At 44.5% G+C, this 17038-nt stretch overlaps 4 protein-coding genes across 4 annotated transcripts; 3 read left to right on the top strand and 1 right to left on the bottom strand.

Moving 5' to 3' along the window:
* Window positions 1-292: 292 nt before the first annotated feature.
* N7462_010564 (uncharacterized protein) lies at window positions 293-3489 on the top strand (the record flags this gene model as incomplete). The annotated part of the gene is made up of 3 exons (XM_057082278.1): window positions 293-607; window positions 680-889; window positions 940-3489. 3 exons carry the CDS (start codon window positions 293-295, stop codon window positions 3487-3489), a joined length of 3075 nt encoding a protein of 1024 aa, XP_056929318.1.
* A 581-nt stretch (window positions 3490-4070) lies between these two features.
* On the top strand, window positions 4071-4973 carry N7462_010563 (PhzF family phenazine biosynthesis protein; the record flags this gene model as incomplete). The annotated part of the gene is made up of 1 exon (XM_057082277.1): window positions 4071-4973. One exon carries the CDS (start codon window positions 4071-4073, stop codon window positions 4971-4973), a length of 903 nt encoding a protein of 300 aa, XP_056929317.1.
* Window positions 4974-8034: 3061 nt separating this feature from the next.
* On the top strand, window positions 8035-9642 carry N7462_010562 (uncharacterized protein; the record flags this gene model as incomplete). The annotated part of the gene is made up of 3 exons (XM_057082276.1): window positions 8035-8164; window positions 8227-8940; window positions 9002-9642. 3 exons carry the CDS (start codon window positions 8035-8037, stop codon window positions 9640-9642), a joined length of 1485 nt encoding a protein of 494 aa, XP_056929316.1.
* Window positions 9643-10220: 578 nt separating this feature from the next.
* On the bottom strand, window positions 10221-12263 carry N7462_010561 (uncharacterized protein; the record flags this gene model as incomplete). The annotated part of the gene is made up of 5 exons (XM_057082275.1): window positions 10221-10526; window positions 10581-11010; window positions 11079-11229; window positions 11290-11984; window positions 12058-12263. The coding sequence occupies 5 exons, from the start codon at window positions 12261-12263 to the stop codon at window positions 10221-10223; spliced, it is 1788 nt and encodes a 595-aa protein (XP_056929315.1).
* Between the last annotated feature and the right edge of the window lie 4775 nt (window positions 12264-17038).

The following is a 17038-nucleotide window of genomic DNA, read 5'->3' as shown; positions in this document are numbered from 1 at the left end:
ATTTTGAAATATAATGGTGAAAGGCTTTTTATATAGTTGTGCTCGATTATAACATTTAATATGAGTCACGTACTCTCCTCGTCCTAAGGAATCCTGGTGGCATAGATCCCTGTCCACAAGACCCACATCAGGGTCAACTAGACCTGCAGCTCCGTCTGCCACAGGTACGCTGGAACGGAACTTCACTTTCCCCTCTTAAAAGGGGCTTTGGACCCCATTGCGCCTTTTAAAGTGGACCGCAATTCAATCTTCAAGTTGCCTATGAGCTGCGTGTTCCAAGTGGAAGCCAAAAATGGACTCTTTCATTTCCGATCTGGTTCTCGATAGCCTAATCGAGGTCAAATTCGACCATCACTACACACATCGACTCACTATGCATAACGATCTGTCTTCTTCACGATTTGGGAGACGTAGGCCGCGAAAGGATGTATGGGAGGAAGTCAAGAAACTGGGGAAAGGAGCTTATGGCACTGTTTCTCTCCAGAGATGCCTGACAAGCGACAAAGCGGAATTGCAAGCCGTGAAGAAAATTAAAAAGACCATCCTACCAAAGAGAATCGATTATTTCAAGGAGCTGGAAGCGATCGCGAAATTCTCACAGAAGAAGGTATAACATTTGCGGTCTGAGAACTCGGCATCAACCTGCTTCGAGCATTGCAAGCTGACGGGTTGGTATTAGTACGAAGGTCTTTTTGTCGAGTTCATTGGATGGTATGAAAATGTTGAACACGTATTCATTGTTATGGAGTATATTGAAAACGGCGATCTGGATTCGCATCTCGAAAGGCCGTTGCCTGAAAGCGAAGCTAGGTTGATTACGTTCCAGCTAGCGGAAGGCCTGAGTCTTCTTCACGAGAATGGATTTGTTCATCGAGACCTGAAACCCGCGGTAAGAAGATCTTACTCAAGAATAAAATATAATACGACTAAAAAGGGCAGAATATCTTTGTCTTTCGCAAGGGCCCCAAATGGTGGGTCAAAATCGGTGATTTCGGTTTCAGCAAACGGGACAATGGGAAGGAAGGCATGCTTCGATCACTGGTTGGGACACCGGCATTTTTAGCTCCTGAGGTTCGAAACGTGTACCTCACTGGTATGAATAACAAGGACACCATGAACTCATATACAAATAAAGTTGACATATGGGCGTTGGGTATTATAACTTTCTACATGGTTTTCCTTGATCATCCATTCGATCCCGAAGATATCAGCGTGCAACAACAATATATGCAAGATGGAAACTTTCCCTTTCCCAAACCTCGATCGAAGATTATTAGCTCAGATTGCAAGAGCTTCATCAAGGCCGCAATGGCTCGACATGCCTCGGAGAGATTATCTGCAAAAGAGGCAATGGAGACTGCGTGGCTGCGGCAGGGGGAATTTCATCTTACCAGAACATTGAGCATGCAAATCAAGGAAGAAAAGCTCCGATGCAGTGAAATCGAGGAATTCCATGAGACGCTTTTGCCTGTGCAGGAGCGGCCTTCGCTTTTGCCTGTGCAGGAGCGGCCTTCGCTTTTGCCTTTGCCATTGCAGAAAGAGTCTTCGCCTTTGTCTGATAGCGACAATCATAACTTGTCTCCAGCGACGAATAAAAATGTACAGGCATATGTACTGCCCTATCGGGGGTTATCCACCCGAAAAGAATCTACTGCAGTGAAGTCTGAGTCCTCAGAAACTCAAACTGTTTCTTCATCATACGAAGGCACGAAACAATTGGAACTGAGAAAATGGCTAAATCTACACAAGAAAGGGGTAGAGTCTTTCCAAAATCATGAGTTCAAGACAGCCGAGTTCTATCTCCGAAGAGCGGCCGAGGGCCGAGAGAAATTACTGACCTTAGATGATCGGGACACTCGGACCTCATACGATCTTCTGGGTATTACTTATTACTATATGTCCCGATATTCGGAAGCCAAACGTGTGTTTCAGAAGCTTTTTGAATATCGATCAGAGGCGCACGGTTCGAATTGTGTATCCACACTCAGATCCCGCTATCGGGTCGGAGCCATGACAATTCGAGAAGGAAATTACCCAGAAGGACTGTCTATTCTGCAGCAAGTGGTAGAAACCCAAAAATGTGTGCTCGGGGTATTTCACCCACATACCTCTTCTACGCTTCATGAAATTGAAGAGATCAACGCCCAGATAGACAAAGCCACAAGCTCCATGCAGCAAATGATTTGGGACCGTGCGCCGTTACTTCAGCGAAGCTCTCGCCAGTTTCGGCTCTTTCCGAGAACAGCGGCAGTCAAAATTCGAGGCTTAATTCAAAATAGAGCGGCAAATGTCAGAGTGCTATTACCACACAACTCTCCCAAGCTTCTGCCAAAACCTAAGCAGGGTGGCTCGACCAAAATTGAAACTCATTATCGCACCATGGCTGAACTTGGTCAAAGGTTGCACGGACAGGGAGATTATAACACTGCTAATAACTATCTCGAAGTGGCAACGGAGGGGCTTCAGAAATGCTTGGGACCAACACATGCTGATTCACTCGATGCTCTCTATTGGCTTGGTCGCAATCAATTTGAGCTATTTCACTATGAAGCCGCAGAGCATCTTTTTAGTGAGGTCGCAGACGGGTTCAGCAAGAGCCTAGGTAGTACCAGCAGGAAGACGTTGGATTCTTTGTATGCGCTTGGACTAGCGCTTTCTAAGCAAAGAAAATACAGTGAGGCCGAAAAAGTCTTTCGTTCTGCACTCCGAGAACTAGAACATAAAAGCGACAAATATGACCAATGTCTAGTGCACACCTCCTTCCAGATTGGATTCACCCTGTACAAGCAAGGAAATTCTGGCGAGGCTGAACCAATCCTCGAAGAAACTTTGACAAGACAAAGGCTTTTGCTAGGTCCGGGAGCAGAAGAGACAATTGAATGCGCCTTCTGGCTTGGATGTGTTCTTTTTGACCTGGAAAAATATTCCGATTCTGAAGAAGCTTTCTGGCATGCTTATCGTCGGACTTTTACTACAGGAAAAGGCACCCGAAGCATGACAACGAGTCATTGGTTGGGTTTATCTATGTACTACCAAAAAAAGTACAAAAAAGCCATGATATTCCTCAATCAAGCATACTCGCGACGGTACAGCAAATATGGAGAATATGACCTGGATACTTTATGTTCCACTTATTGGCTTGGCTTAGCGTACTATCGCCAGGCCAGATACGCTGATGCAGAGCCTCTTCTTTTCCAGGCGCAGAATGGGATAAAAACGCGTTTCGGGCCCTCAAATCAAGATACCCTCGACTGCCTATATTGGTATGAAAAGGTTCTGCAAGCACAAAAGAAAGCTGAAATGGCAGAGTTGGCCCAGCAAGAATTAATTCAAGGTTATATGGTATTTTTTAGTCTCGAGTATCCAGCGAGTCTACTGACCATCCAGTGGTGGATCGAGTCACTACAACCTCAGGAGAAATTCTTTGGGGCAAATCTGGATTGGAAAGAAGTCGGGCCTGAAAAAGACTTATTCCAATTTGGGAATTAATTGAAGAAATATGGGCCATAGTAACTCGGACTTTGAATCTAGCAAAATAATTTTATTGGTAGGGTATTTTGCAGCAGGATTCACAGGTGTAATTTCAAGTCTATATTATGATCTATATTTGAGTCTGAATCTCGAGGTTCTAAGCATCCAAGATAATGTTTGCCTTGCTTGGATGACTATCTGTGATTAAATGTTAGACTACATATGCAAAGACGAACTGCACTCAACCACTATACTGATATCGGATTTATGGGAAATATTGGGCTATTTCTCATGACGAACCAGGACACTGGGAGTGCAAGGACCGTATGTAGTCTGGCAATTATAGATAAGCGACACCCCATTTCCTCACTAGTCTTATCAAATTTTTACAAATATACTCAAACGGGAAATCTTGCATTGGGTTGGAGTACTCCGCACAAGCCGAACCATCCCGTTTTGGTGCTAGAGAGTTGGTCAGTGGAGCCCTAGTTGGTTAGCGAGCGGGGATGTAGTCATCCATCAGCAGCCTGCTCATTATGGGACGGAATCACTTTCCTCGAACTCTTATGATACATTCTCATCACAAATTGTTTTTTACAATGGATAATATCAACGCTTATCACCTCTCGGTGTTCCCATACTCTCTAGATGATCAGGAGCAAGGAGGAAATCCCACAACAATCTACCTCAATGCCGACGGCATGAGTCATACTGAGATGCATACCCTAGCAAAGGACAGCGGGCATGAATGCGGATTTGTATCCTCTATCAAAGTAGAAGAGGACAGCTTTTGTGATTTTCAAATGCAGTACTGGGTCCCGAATCACGAAATGGAGATGTGCGGACATGCGACTGTTGGGGCTGTCTGGATCATGAACCAACTCGGATTGCTACCAAATAGTGGCAAAACATCTATTCTGACCAAGTCTGGCAGGGTTGAGGTACAGGTTATTCGTGAACATGGCAATCCAGAACCACGTATCCTTGTTTCTCAGCCACCAGGTATAGTGGAAAACCTGTCTGATGACCATGTCCTTGAAATTGTCTCTTGTCTTAAAATCACGACAGACCAACTTTCTTCAGCAAATAAAGTGCAAAATGGACGCACTTCTCGAACAAAAACTCTGATACCTATCAAGAATCGTGATATTCTCGACGGAATAAATCCTGAGTCGAATTCAGTTCGGGAAATTTGCGAAAAGATTGGCTCTACTGGGCTCTACCCGTATGTCATTCTGAACGCTGAGGACCAACTTGTTGAAGCCCGGCAGTTCCCAAAATCTTCCGGTTATAAGGAAGACTCTGCAACGGGAGTTGCAGCCGCAGCACTTGTGTTCAGCCTTTTGCATGATGGTCAGATAGCCGCTGGAACGGCTAAGCCGATTGTTGTAAGGCAGGGATGGAGTATGGGAAGGCCATCGGAAATCCAGGTAGACTTGAAGGAGAAAAACGGCAATGTAGAAGGTTGCTGGATTTCTGGAAAGGTGAGATGGCTCAAATAGGGATGTCTTTTTGAAGAATCATCCTGTTTTTGATCTTTATTTTATGAAATAAATGTGTGATGTGAAGTTATCGTATGTGAACTAGTAATACAGTCTATGTGCATTTTCATTCAGATGAGCATTTATTCTTCAATACGTCCTTGGTGGGTAAGGGGCATCTCGGGGTGCTTCACATTCAACAAGCGTGATAAATCTCCTTGTGCCACAAATTGTGACGCTCCTCAAGACCGGAGTCCTATTTCGAATAAGAAAGCTAGATTTCAAGCTTTCAGTTTGCCACTTGACTTGATCAGAGGGCTCATCTTCTAAAAACGTTATACTAGCTTGGGTTTCACGGTCTGAATGATGTCAACTGGTATCCAAGCATGTCAGTCAGGTCCTCGTGGTGTGATCTCAACGGCATGGAATTGATCCGGAACTTTGATTGTTTCGTCATGAGCTGAACTTTAATGATGCATATTCATGTCCACAGGGGGGTTTTCATGAGTCAAGCTCGGTACTTCTGTCTATCCGTCAGCGCGTGTCTTTGCCGAATGCGGAACCTCACCAAAATCAATCCGACATTCTTCGCCCTTTGGGAACAATTTGAAGACGCCCCTTATCCCCGTGAAGGATGGAGATGAAGTACCGTAAGCACGGAAGAATTTTCCTCGGCTGACCCCTTTGGACGGTCATTTCTTCTCCTGGAAGTTCACTCTGGAAAATGATGTGATAGGTAGCGAAAATGGTCCGCCAAGCACTCTGGCCGTACAATCTTTCGAAAGTTGCTTTGAAAATATATCCACATAAGCTCGAAGCAGGAATTAAATTTCTTTTAGGATCAACTCCTTCGAAATTACATTCATTTCAAACAACTGGCTTCAGTCTCTCCAATCATATCAAACTAGATAAAACGGACATATTCGATCAAAAATCATCATTTACATGTTGACTTCGGACAAATATGTTTTCGTAAAATAAATCGAGAATGACGGTTATTAAATACTGCATACTGATGGATTATATATATCCCCTTACAAGCTTTCTCGGGGCTTTTAAAACATTAAAGAGAGCCAAATTCTATGACAGACGCACATGACATTCAATTTCATATTACTGTAGCTCTCTGGTGCAACTATCAAGTCCGTTAGAGAAGTGGATTTACAAATATTTTGATTTACATTTAATATTTAATTGTACACTATTATGAATTTCTCGCTCATCAAATAGTGGACTCAGTATACATCGGATGATTGAAAAAGAAGGCTCATCTAATAAATTTTCAAGGGCGGAAATGAGATCTTGTTGTGTTCGACTTTTCCCCCTATTCTCCTGAATTACTGTTGTATTATTCTCATTTCATCCTTCCATAGGTATCCAAATATAAAATTTACGCCTTGGAGGTGGCAGCACTTTGAAGCCCATACAGCATTTCTGAAACGGGAACATCGATTTGAAGGATTGAAGAATTATTAGTTAAATTTGTCTCCACTCTCATTGATTCATCTTCATATTTAGTCAGTGCTTCAATAAATGTTGAATACCTGGCCCACAGTCACGTGCAGTATGAATAATTCCGAGTCTCTAATATTTGCTAACGCCCGAGGAATGTGTTCATGGGTAATTCGTGACCTCTGACTAGTTGCACTGTGCACAATGTAATGTTTAATATATTGGAGAATCAATCAATATAGAAAATTATCCATGAATTGAAACGCCTCTGAGATAGTTTTACCTATGTATTCGAAAAGTGTCTGTCGTATGCTATTTTAATCAATAATGATAACTGCGTAGATAGAGATGAAGAAGATATGGCCAAGCTTGTGGAGGCATCATGATCAGGTGATACAACAATTCCAACATGGATACCCGAGATATCAAGGAGCTAATTCTGCTTTCTAGGATGATCCCCACAAACCCACGGCTGCTTCATGGGATTCCCTAAGCATTCTCAACTGAGAAAAATTCAATACATTTCCTAGGATTAGGTCGATCTAAGAGTCCATTTTCTGTCTTGCCTCTGAGCGGATGGGGATTTTGCAAACGTAAGCTATAAAATTCCGGACTAGAGGAAGAATGAAGAGGTATATAACTGATATTCGAGTAAATTTAGTATTCAAAGGGCTTTTTAAATCATATGAAAGTAATATTTGATAGTTACAACCTTCTTCTCGTCTGTGACCCATTGCCTCCGACACCTGGCTGCAACCACGCCCCACCCCCACCCCTCTCCGCCCTTTGCACTGAATATTATCACTTCGGAGCTTATATTAATCGGCCATTCCTATGCCAAATTTTGAATGTATATTACAATTAAGTATGTAATGCAGGTTGATCTGCTGCCTTAGGGGGCCAAGACAGCGTGTCATATTCGTTTAAACGCGGCTCTTTGCTGGGGTCAAATTTCTCGGGGCACAGGCGGCAAACGTAAATTCGGAGGGTCATTCGTCAAAACCACTCAGTAGATACTTGACTTGCCGAATAACTTTTTTCGTATTAGATGCGAAAGCAATTTCAACTCTTAGCTTAGTCTAAAGATACGCCGGTAGTCTTGATTAGCAAGGAGTGCGGTCGAACTGATATATACTCGAAACATAAGATACAAGAATACTAATCTAATCTTGGGCTTTCAAGTAGGTTTCTATGATTTCTACTTAAGACATAAAATCATTAATGCCGTCATCCGGGTGAACGAGAGCTCTGAGCTTCCCCCTTGAGAAAGACACGCAGTCCGGCAAGAGCTGGCAACTCATTTTTAATCTATTCTTGATTAAAACGCGAAGCTAGGTTAGTCCTTGCATATTTTGAACTCAAAGAAGCTGGCTCAGTGACCTTCCGGTTTAAATTGATGGAGTGATTCGCTCATTGAAAAGTTCACCCTACATTCCAGTCCGTACAGTGAACAGGTGTGACCCTACTCGGCAGGATCGGCGCAAGTAGAGTCACGAAGAATGTGGGCAGCTTACAATTATCCGAGAAATTGCCCGCCTAGACTTAAAAATAAAATAAAGCCAGCCTGACATCCGGGGATGGCTATAGCTAGAGCTTTGGCAGTGGCTGTCTACGACCGTCTTGCCACAACATGTCACTATTTTCGGGTGCTGATCATGGACTTCGGAGGTTGAACCTAGGTATTGCTTTGATGCTAGCTGCATCTGCTACATCAGGGTACAACGCTAGTCAGATCAATAGTTTGCAGGTTCTTCCAGAGTGTAAGAGATTTTTACTGACGAAAATTCCGAATGAGAGTGATTAGGTACTGATATAAAAGCAGTCAACAAGTTCTTAAGTGGACTTGATTCCAACGCTACCGGTCTGATCATCGCCTCTGTTTCACTCGGTGCCTTCCTGTCTTTCATTCCGGCCTCATATGTTGCCGACAATTTCGGCCGGCGACTTTGCGTTAGTATTGGTGCTACACTGGTTATAATTGCGGCAATAATTCAGGTTGCAGTTGCGCACCACTGGGTATTTTTTGGTGCAAGAGTGATTACTGGTATTGGCGTTGGATTTTCACAAACAGCGGCCCCGTTATTGATTGCAGAAACAGCACATCCAAATCAACGGCGGACGCTAACAGGTCTATATAATGCGGTATGGTTCTGCGGGTCAATCACAGCCGCCGCGATTGCCTTTTCCACATTATCCATCCAAAATTCTTGGTCATGGCGAGTGCCTTGTTTATTTCAAATACTATTTCCATCGTTACAGATAGCAGCGCTTTTCATCATTCCTGAGAGCCCGAGATGGTTGGTTTCTAAGAATCGGAAGGGGGAAGCACTGGCTTTGCTGACCCGATATCACGCAAATGGACGTGCAGACGACAAGCTGGTTCAAGATGAGTTTGATCAGATATGCATGAGCATCAATCAGGCGATGGATCAGGAGTCTGCCTCTCGGTGGTCCGCATTTTTCAAATCTCGGGGGGATGTTCACCGTCTAACCATATGCATTCTCTTGGGTTTTATGCAAGAATGGACTGGAAACGGTATGAAGCTTTTTACGGAACGTCCCAAGGCAACTTATTCTCTAACAAGAGCCCTTACTAGGTGTCACTTCATACTACCTCCCTCCCATCTTGGCCTCAGTCGGCATTACCGATGCAACCCACCAGGCCGCTGTCAATATAAGTCTCCAAATTTGGAACTTAGCGTTCGCCGTAGCTGGAGCCAGCACCTCCGACAGATACGGTAGACGAGTCCTCTGGTTATGTGCGACGACCTTGATGTTGATATTCTTATCAACATCTACGGTCATGGCTGGCCTCTTCTCCGAGGCCCATATACTTGAGGCGGGAATTACAGTGGTTCCAATGTTGTTCCTATTTTGTGCAGCATACGATTTTGCCTATATGCCACTTTTCATCGCCTACCCAGCCGAGATCTTACCTTTCCAACTTCGTGCAAAAGGCCTTGCAATCACGCTTACTACAGATTCATTGGCTTGCTTCTTCAATCAGTATGTCAATCCAGTGGCATTTGCGGTGCTTCAATGGAGGTATTTCAGCATCTATGTCGGCTGTCTCGTCGTCGTCCTTGCTCTCGTTTACTTCTTCTTCCCAGAAACCCAGGGCAGATCTCTTGAAGATGTCGCCAAGATTTTCGAGAGAAAATTGGACCCCGCGGCCATTATGAGTGATTCAGATGGATCGAAGCAGTCATCTTACGTTGTCAAGTATGAATTAGAATAGAACGCCGTTTTGATATCTGATGAGGATGGATGAGCATTTTACCAGCCTGCCCAGCATCAGCGACTGTTTTTCATTTTTGGCTTTCCCATCATATTCTGCTTTATCGCTTCCATAGTCTTCCTGGATGTCCTGTTTTAATTTCGTTATAGTTTTTTTTCTCGGTTTATCTCCACTCGATCTCTGAATTCTCATTCTTTATTTGGTTTGCCACCCCTTAGTTGTCAATAGAACCTAGCTGTCAGGTCCTAAAACCTTCTCAATCTTATGCTCATTTCTTTCCATTCCGTTAGACTACCACTGGATTAAACTATCTTGAAATCAAACTTCTTTTGTAAAGTCAAATATATTTCAAAGTTCACATGTGAGATAGGGGCAATCCGAGCGAAATAGAGTAAAACTACGTTTCACCAAATATATATATGGGAATCCTGTTAGATCAAATCTTCTTCTGCTGACCATCCCCGGGTATTGTTTCAGAACTCAAAATATATACGTCACTTCTATGATCGGAGCGTAAAAAAAGTATGTACAAGAATATTGAAGTTGGAATAATTTTAGGCTATGGGCCAATTTCCTTTTCATTGTACAAGATGTTCATCCTCATCGTCAATCACGACCACCATCCAAACACCTACTTCACCATTATTCGCCAATAGCGGAGTACAATGGATCCATCGATGTCGACCTTGGTCGCTAAAGCGTGTCACCCACTTAATCCGTGCCGTGACACTGCGACCTGCCATCATAGCATGTAAAATCCTGTCACGCTTTTCCCCAGTGTCACCGACTCGTGAAAGGAAAGAGGACTGTAGCATGCCCGGGATCTGGAGAGAAGGCGAGGTGAAAAGGATTCTAAGGGAGGGATATGGTCGAACAAGAAGATACTGTACAGTAGAATTAGCAAATACTGGGTAATAAATGGTATCGAAATCACATACATGTTTATATACACCGGTTAAGGAGCCTCTAGTAGAAATAGGCGACTGAACTCCACCTAGTCTAATCTCTGCTTCATTTTCGGGACTTTGAAGCCATAATCGACTGTTTGTTGAGTTGAGTTTATCCACGACTGGATGGAACAAGTTACCACCGTAGTTATGCACATTCTGCAGCTCACGGGGACTGAATAATTCTCCAAGTTGTTGGAATTCTGATTTTGTTGGGAGGGGCTTTCGCCCAGACGCATCGTCAGTTTCTTCAGATACATCTTTTTCCAATTTCAAGTTTTGAAGCGATTCCATCTGTGCTCCTTCCATTGCCAGCCCAGAAACATCGATTTGAGCACCGATAAAATAGCGAATCTTGCCTTGACTGTCACAGAGCGGCGCACATTGCAGAAGGTTCATGAAAGGGGAGCCATCACGACGACTGCAAATTTCAAATCAGCTATTCTTCTTCTGAAAATCGAAGCTCAGACCCTTGCAAAAATGACGTACTAATTGAGGAACAATTCGGAATGATGACGACCCTCATGAATAGCTTCTCGAATGCGTCGTACGCTATTGGGATTTGTCTTTGGGCCTTGCAAAAACCGGCAATTTCGCCCAAGCACGTAATCCATGCCATATTGTGTAGTGCGATGGAACTCTAGATGATGCCTGTGAGTCTCGCAAACTCAATATGAAGATAATGCCTTGGAAAACCAACCTCCCGAAGCAAAAATAATGGGATTATCCGGTCGTGACGGATCTGTTAGGCAAAAGACTTCCGCCAACGCGTCGGACATTCCTTGGAACTTATCGGGGAGTGTTCCTCGCACTCGCTCCTCGACTACCTTACTAGTGATATTGATGCAAGTAGAAGTAATAAAAGCGGGTAACTCTTCCCCTGTGAGAGCGTTCAGCGCGTCCTGCACGCGAACTTCAAGGGCGGAATTCGTCGTGAACCCCACAGGCTTCTGGGCCGTCTCTATTCCGGCCGTCGGCACATCGACCGATAGTCGTACAAGCGCGTTGGCATATTGAATAGCTTTCAGTGCCTTGCAGGCATTGAGATAGTAAGTCAAGGTCGGAATTGACCTTGGGCGTTCCACGACAAGAAACTCCCGGAAGCGTGCCAAGTACCGCGGATCGTTGAGGATGACCAGCATATGCTCCGCCGAGAACATTGCATCAGCTTGGCGCTCGAGGCCGTGGAGAGGAGGCATGTCGCCCTCGTACGGCGCCACGAGATCGTAAGAGAAGCCGTCTTCGCTTCCCTCATTGAATGGATTGAATTGGTCGGATCCATCGTACGGGTTTGTCGCCTGGAGAAGCGGAAGTTCATTGATGTAGAAGTTGCGACGAACCGACTTCAGGGAGGTTTTCGAGTTTAGGTCACTTGGTGAACTGGGTGAAGTAAGACTGCAAAATTAGCGTCGGCTCCATTTATGATTTTAGGCTCGCATTTTCGTGCAATGCAAATGTTCATTCTTACTAGTTATCGCCGTTGAGATCAAGCTGCTGAAATTTTCCGTCAACGGTTTGATTTGTGCCATTGGGAACCTCGTGCAGGTCCTGGCTGAGGGGGTTATCGCGAAGCTCCGCATCCTGCGCAGCCTCATCAAGAACAATCGTCGGCGCGTAGGAGAGCACCGAGCTTGTCTTGTGTGGACGGTCATCTGGAATATCGGGTATGTCCATTTTCACCAGATCCTTGCTCGCCGTAGAGCTTTTAATCGCCTGCGGCGCCGGATTCTAGGTCTTTAAACCAGACCGGACGATCGCCATGCTCGATCCAAGTCGAGTTCATCACACAATCAAAAATCTCTTATTGAATTCTATCCATGGTTCCCCTGAAAAAGCGGGCGAATGAGTTGTTCTTGACGCTATAAAGCTGGCGAGATCAGCGTTCACGTAATTTTGGTGCGGTGGCCGATCGCTCGATCGATCAGCGATCGTCAGGGCCACGATGCGGGCGTCGCACGGGATCAGATGCGCGAGCGGGCGATGATGCAATGGCATCAAGGAACCGCGCTGAAGTGGGTCGGCGGCAGCCACGATTTCGAATTGCGCCCTCGTGTGTTGTTCAGGTTTGGAAATCTTGGTTGTCGTGAGGTGGGAACTTCCGAGGTTGGCGCTGTTCTGGACCCGACGTCACCGATGGGAGCCGATCAACACCACCGAATAATCACCGTTCAGGAGGAACCGGAAGAATGAACCTGGGCATCAGTGGATCCAGGTGATCCCTTGCTGCAGCAGACTATTGATATTTGATTTCCAGTTTGGATCAAATTCCCCGATCTCTTTTCACAGAGCGGAAATGGACTCCTCTTTTGACAGCCGAGGCTTCATCTGTTTCCCCATCGACTATAGAAACGAGGCCGGGTGGAGCAGGGCCCTATTTCTGCTTGGGAGTATCTCTTTGAAAGTTAAAGCCAGTAATATTGGGCTTGGCATATGTGGGATTCAGATACAGAGTAGAAAATGTACCAAAGCAGGACAAAGCTTGATTCGAGTAAACATGAAAGACCCAGTTGTTGGAACTAGTGTGTGTTTTAAAATAAGAACGGCTCGCTAACCCTAATAAGCTGAATAATATATACACTGATTACATAGAAACATATGTGGCCCACGGCCTATGGAACCAGTGGAGGATGTTGAATCCAGCTACCGGCCCCCTCGAGACAAACATAATATGTTCGCGCAATTACTTAGGAAGCTGGGAAAACCCCCACACTGCGAACGTCGGATCGGACGGTTGGCAGGGTACCAACATGACGTTGCTATTGATCCGTGTTGGGAGCCAGCATCTCGAAGCACTGGTCGAACTCGCTCCTGTCACGTATATACTAAACCATCCGGCTGCACTCTTTACCGTTGACCATTGGGATTTTGTGGGGCCCCATGTTACTACCTGAGTATGTTGAACGAACAGCTCACCCGCATCCCCAATGTTTCCCACAGTAAAGGTAAATTGTGAGTTAACCAGGGTGCTATTGAGCTGAAGGTTGAATCCGGGAGATTGTGGGGTTAATAGCACCGGTCTGACGGGTCCCCAGGGGTTGTAATTGGCAACATAAAGTAGTCGAGCCGGGATGTCAGTTGTATTGGCTTTGGTATATATCAAGTAGTTGCTGATGATCGCCTCCGAGAGAGAGAGAAGAGTTGAGACAACACTGAAAAGAGCTATGGATTTCATGTTGATGTTTAGATACAACCACGGCAATTCTAAGTGGGGCTTCTTGGCGAGAAAAAACCTTCTAGTTGACCTGTTGATCGACACGTTAGCGAATGTTTCTTTTGATTGCACGGTGACAAATCCATACTAGATACTTCGAAATGTCTATGTGGGTTGCGAATCTTTCTGCTTTCGGGGGAAACCAAGAATTGCGCCCACGGGGGTTACTTTATAGAATAGCTTTTTCTACTCATCCCTACCGAAGTGGTGGAATGAATTATTAATTCAAATGAACAGACGCTGTCTCCATGTTCATCCTCGGCGAGTAAGCTCCACGATTTCCTCAATGCCGAAGTATTGTCAAGTGTATTCACCCATTGTGCGCCCGGATCTCGGTCCTTATAAGCCAAATGAGACCGAGGAATAATAGACTTTACAAGGTGCATCGTCAAACCAAGCGCCCTCTATTTTTGCTGGAAGGATGCTTGTGTACCACATCATAATGCAACCAGTTCCTTGTTGCCCGTTTTCAATGGTGGTGACTTATGTTACACTTGCGACTCTTTTGAGCCTCGAGATATTCTTTCTTAAATCTACTGATGGCCTCTATTTGATACTCAGATAGTACTTATATTGCTGTTTCGAAACAGAAAATTAACGAATCTGCATAGCTTGTATTGCTGATAGCTAGTATATTGCCTTGATACCCAGAAGGAAGCCACCTCTAGTCTCCAGACCACTTGTTTGCAATTTTGACATTGCTCAAGGCTACAAAATATTTGAGTAATATGATAAACAATCTACCGCCTAAATGTGGTAGGCTTACAGGTGAGAGCTTGTCGACAGAGAATTAGCTTATTGGATTTCTATAATGACGATTTCGATCCGCCCTCATTGTCACGAAGCCGTAAATCTTAAAAGTGCAAGGAGCTTGTAAGTGTACAAAAATAAATGAAGGACTTTATCAATCATAGGATCTCTATCTTACGCCCCCATTTTCTTTCCGCGTTCTTCTTTTGAACCTGCAATTCTTGCAATGGGGTTTCCATCATTCAGTATACAACAAGCTCGCTAACCAACAAGTCCTCATTTTCGGCGGCACCTCTTGCATTGGCTTTGGCGTCATTGAATCTGCATTTGAGCATGGTGCCCATCTGATTCCTTCTAGCTCCAATGAAAGCAAACTCGAAAATGCTGTTGCGTGACTGAAAGTAGCCTACTCGGCCTACTCTGAGCAACAAATCATCCTCATACAGGCCTACGATCTCGTCAACACGATCGAATTCAACTTCTAAAATATCTTCCAGTTTGCCACCAAGAGTGGCAAGTTCAAGCTCAATCACCTTGTGTTTACTGCAGGATACCCCCTGGCGATCCCAAGTCTCTCTGAGATCACTCTTAACGTAATAACGAATTACATTATAAAGGTTGAAATCTCTTGAAGAGAATTCTTTCCAATTTAAATAAAATATAGAATATCATTATTATCTGTAAATGGATATTCAGGAGATACAAAATACTCCTGAACTTGATAAACTTCGATCGAATTCAATCCATTTAAAGCAATCTCAATCCAATATGCATTGGCAAGTTGAGATGCTGATCCAGGGCGTTCCTCTTGTTGAACTCCTTGTGACATAGATAAAAATCCCAGTAGAAACCGTTGAAAGCATTCAAGTTAGCGGAGTATTAAATTTTATCTTCCTTGGATCACTCAGTCTGCTTCTTGTTGATGGCACCATCCCTGTCACCGTGGGGAATTATGTGGAGCATATTTTCGCGATTCAGCTTTGATGCACTGGGACAAGAACCGATTTCCAGGTGGCAGGGGATGTCAAAGTTAGCTTCAAGGTTGACAAAGGCAGCCCTGGAGTCTAACCTTGGAAGATATATTTCATGACGAGAACGTTTGAATTGCCAATCAATATTAATTGTTGTAGGACGGGCATGATCCTGGTAACTCCATCTTGCTAGCAGTTGAGCTTTCCAGTTCTGGGAACATAACCGACGTATCTAACTCTGCCCGATTTGAAAAACCTCGCCTCTGGGCTTGGAGGCTAGCAGTTTGGGAATTATCAGATATTCGCTGGATTTCCTTTTTCTGTTTCCGATTCTGGCCTCCACAATATATCAGGAGTCCTGTCGATATCAACAGAGGTACCCCGAGTCCCGCACCAAGGCCAATACCCAAGGCAAGAAGCTCGGTGCAATTTTTGGATGATGTGGCTGAAGGACCTGCTGAAGAACCGGTATTGGTTGAGCCGTCATTATAAGTCGAGCTCGAATTTGAAGACGTCGAACTTGTAGATGTCGAATTCGTTGTATTGGCTGTCGTTGCATCGTCTGTTATACCAACTTGGGCTGCCGTCACATTGGCGCTGGTGTATCCATCATATGTTCCCATCCCATAGCCATCGCAGACAATACCAGCGGATGTATATTTATGGCTGCATGTCAATAGATCGGTCGATGTAGTGCATTGAAATAGATTTGCCAAGCTATAATCAATCTCTTTATACCCAGTCATAATTAGCTCATAGGATTTTTCTTGCGGATAGCAGAGTACTTATTTACCTGTATAGCATGCTCGAGGACATTCTGCGATCGGCCAAGATTTATCTGCACAGGCGCCACGATAGAGAATCCCGAAGTTCGCGGTAAAACAGAGCCCGTTCGATAAACAAGTCTCGCCTTTCAAGCAGCAGCTTAGCCCACTTGGACATTGTACATAGTTGTCCTGAATATCTCCACTTGGCCACTAGCATGTTGCATAGCTTATCGGTATGAGTAGAATGAAAAGTATCGCTAATAATTGAAAATGCAAGCATCGAAAACCAGATGTTAGGAAATTCATTAGGTCTTGCAGCTGATAGCTTCTTCCCCCTAAAAAACGAAATATTAATATATGCAATTGGCTTGGACGAAAATGAAAAATAAAGATTGTAGATTGTAATAGCAGAAGGGAACTACAGTATAGCCCGTTTCGTATATTTCCAGGTAAATAAATGGGCCGAAAAGCCAACGGGGGCTGTTCTCTTTATCTGTTAGGCTGTGCTGTCTGAATGAAATTACGAGGGGCCGGTTAATCACTGTGAGTAGTCTCAAACAGGTAAAGATGTGACAGAGAACTGATCTAAATGACGCTAAATCTGTAGGTGCTGAACCAGGGCGCTCTACGGCAAGCTTGTGAATGCAGGCAGGATGAGATAGGTCGGCGAACAGACCAACAAACCACCACACACCACGATAGAGGAAGCCTCCCAAAAGGGAAAGCAGAAGCAGATGAAGCGAAGAGAGT

This window comes from Penicillium macrosclerotiorum (assembly GCF_028827735.1).
Source record: "Penicillium macrosclerotiorum strain IBT 26536 chromosome Unknown utg000010l_segment0_segment0, whole genome shotgun sequence".
NCBI lineage: Eukaryota > Fungi > Ascomycota > Eurotiomycetes > Eurotiales > Aspergillaceae > Penicillium > Penicillium macrosclerotiorum.
The sequence above is the reverse complement of the archived record's forward strand: the minus strand, read 5'-3'. Positions and strand labels throughout refer to the sequence as shown.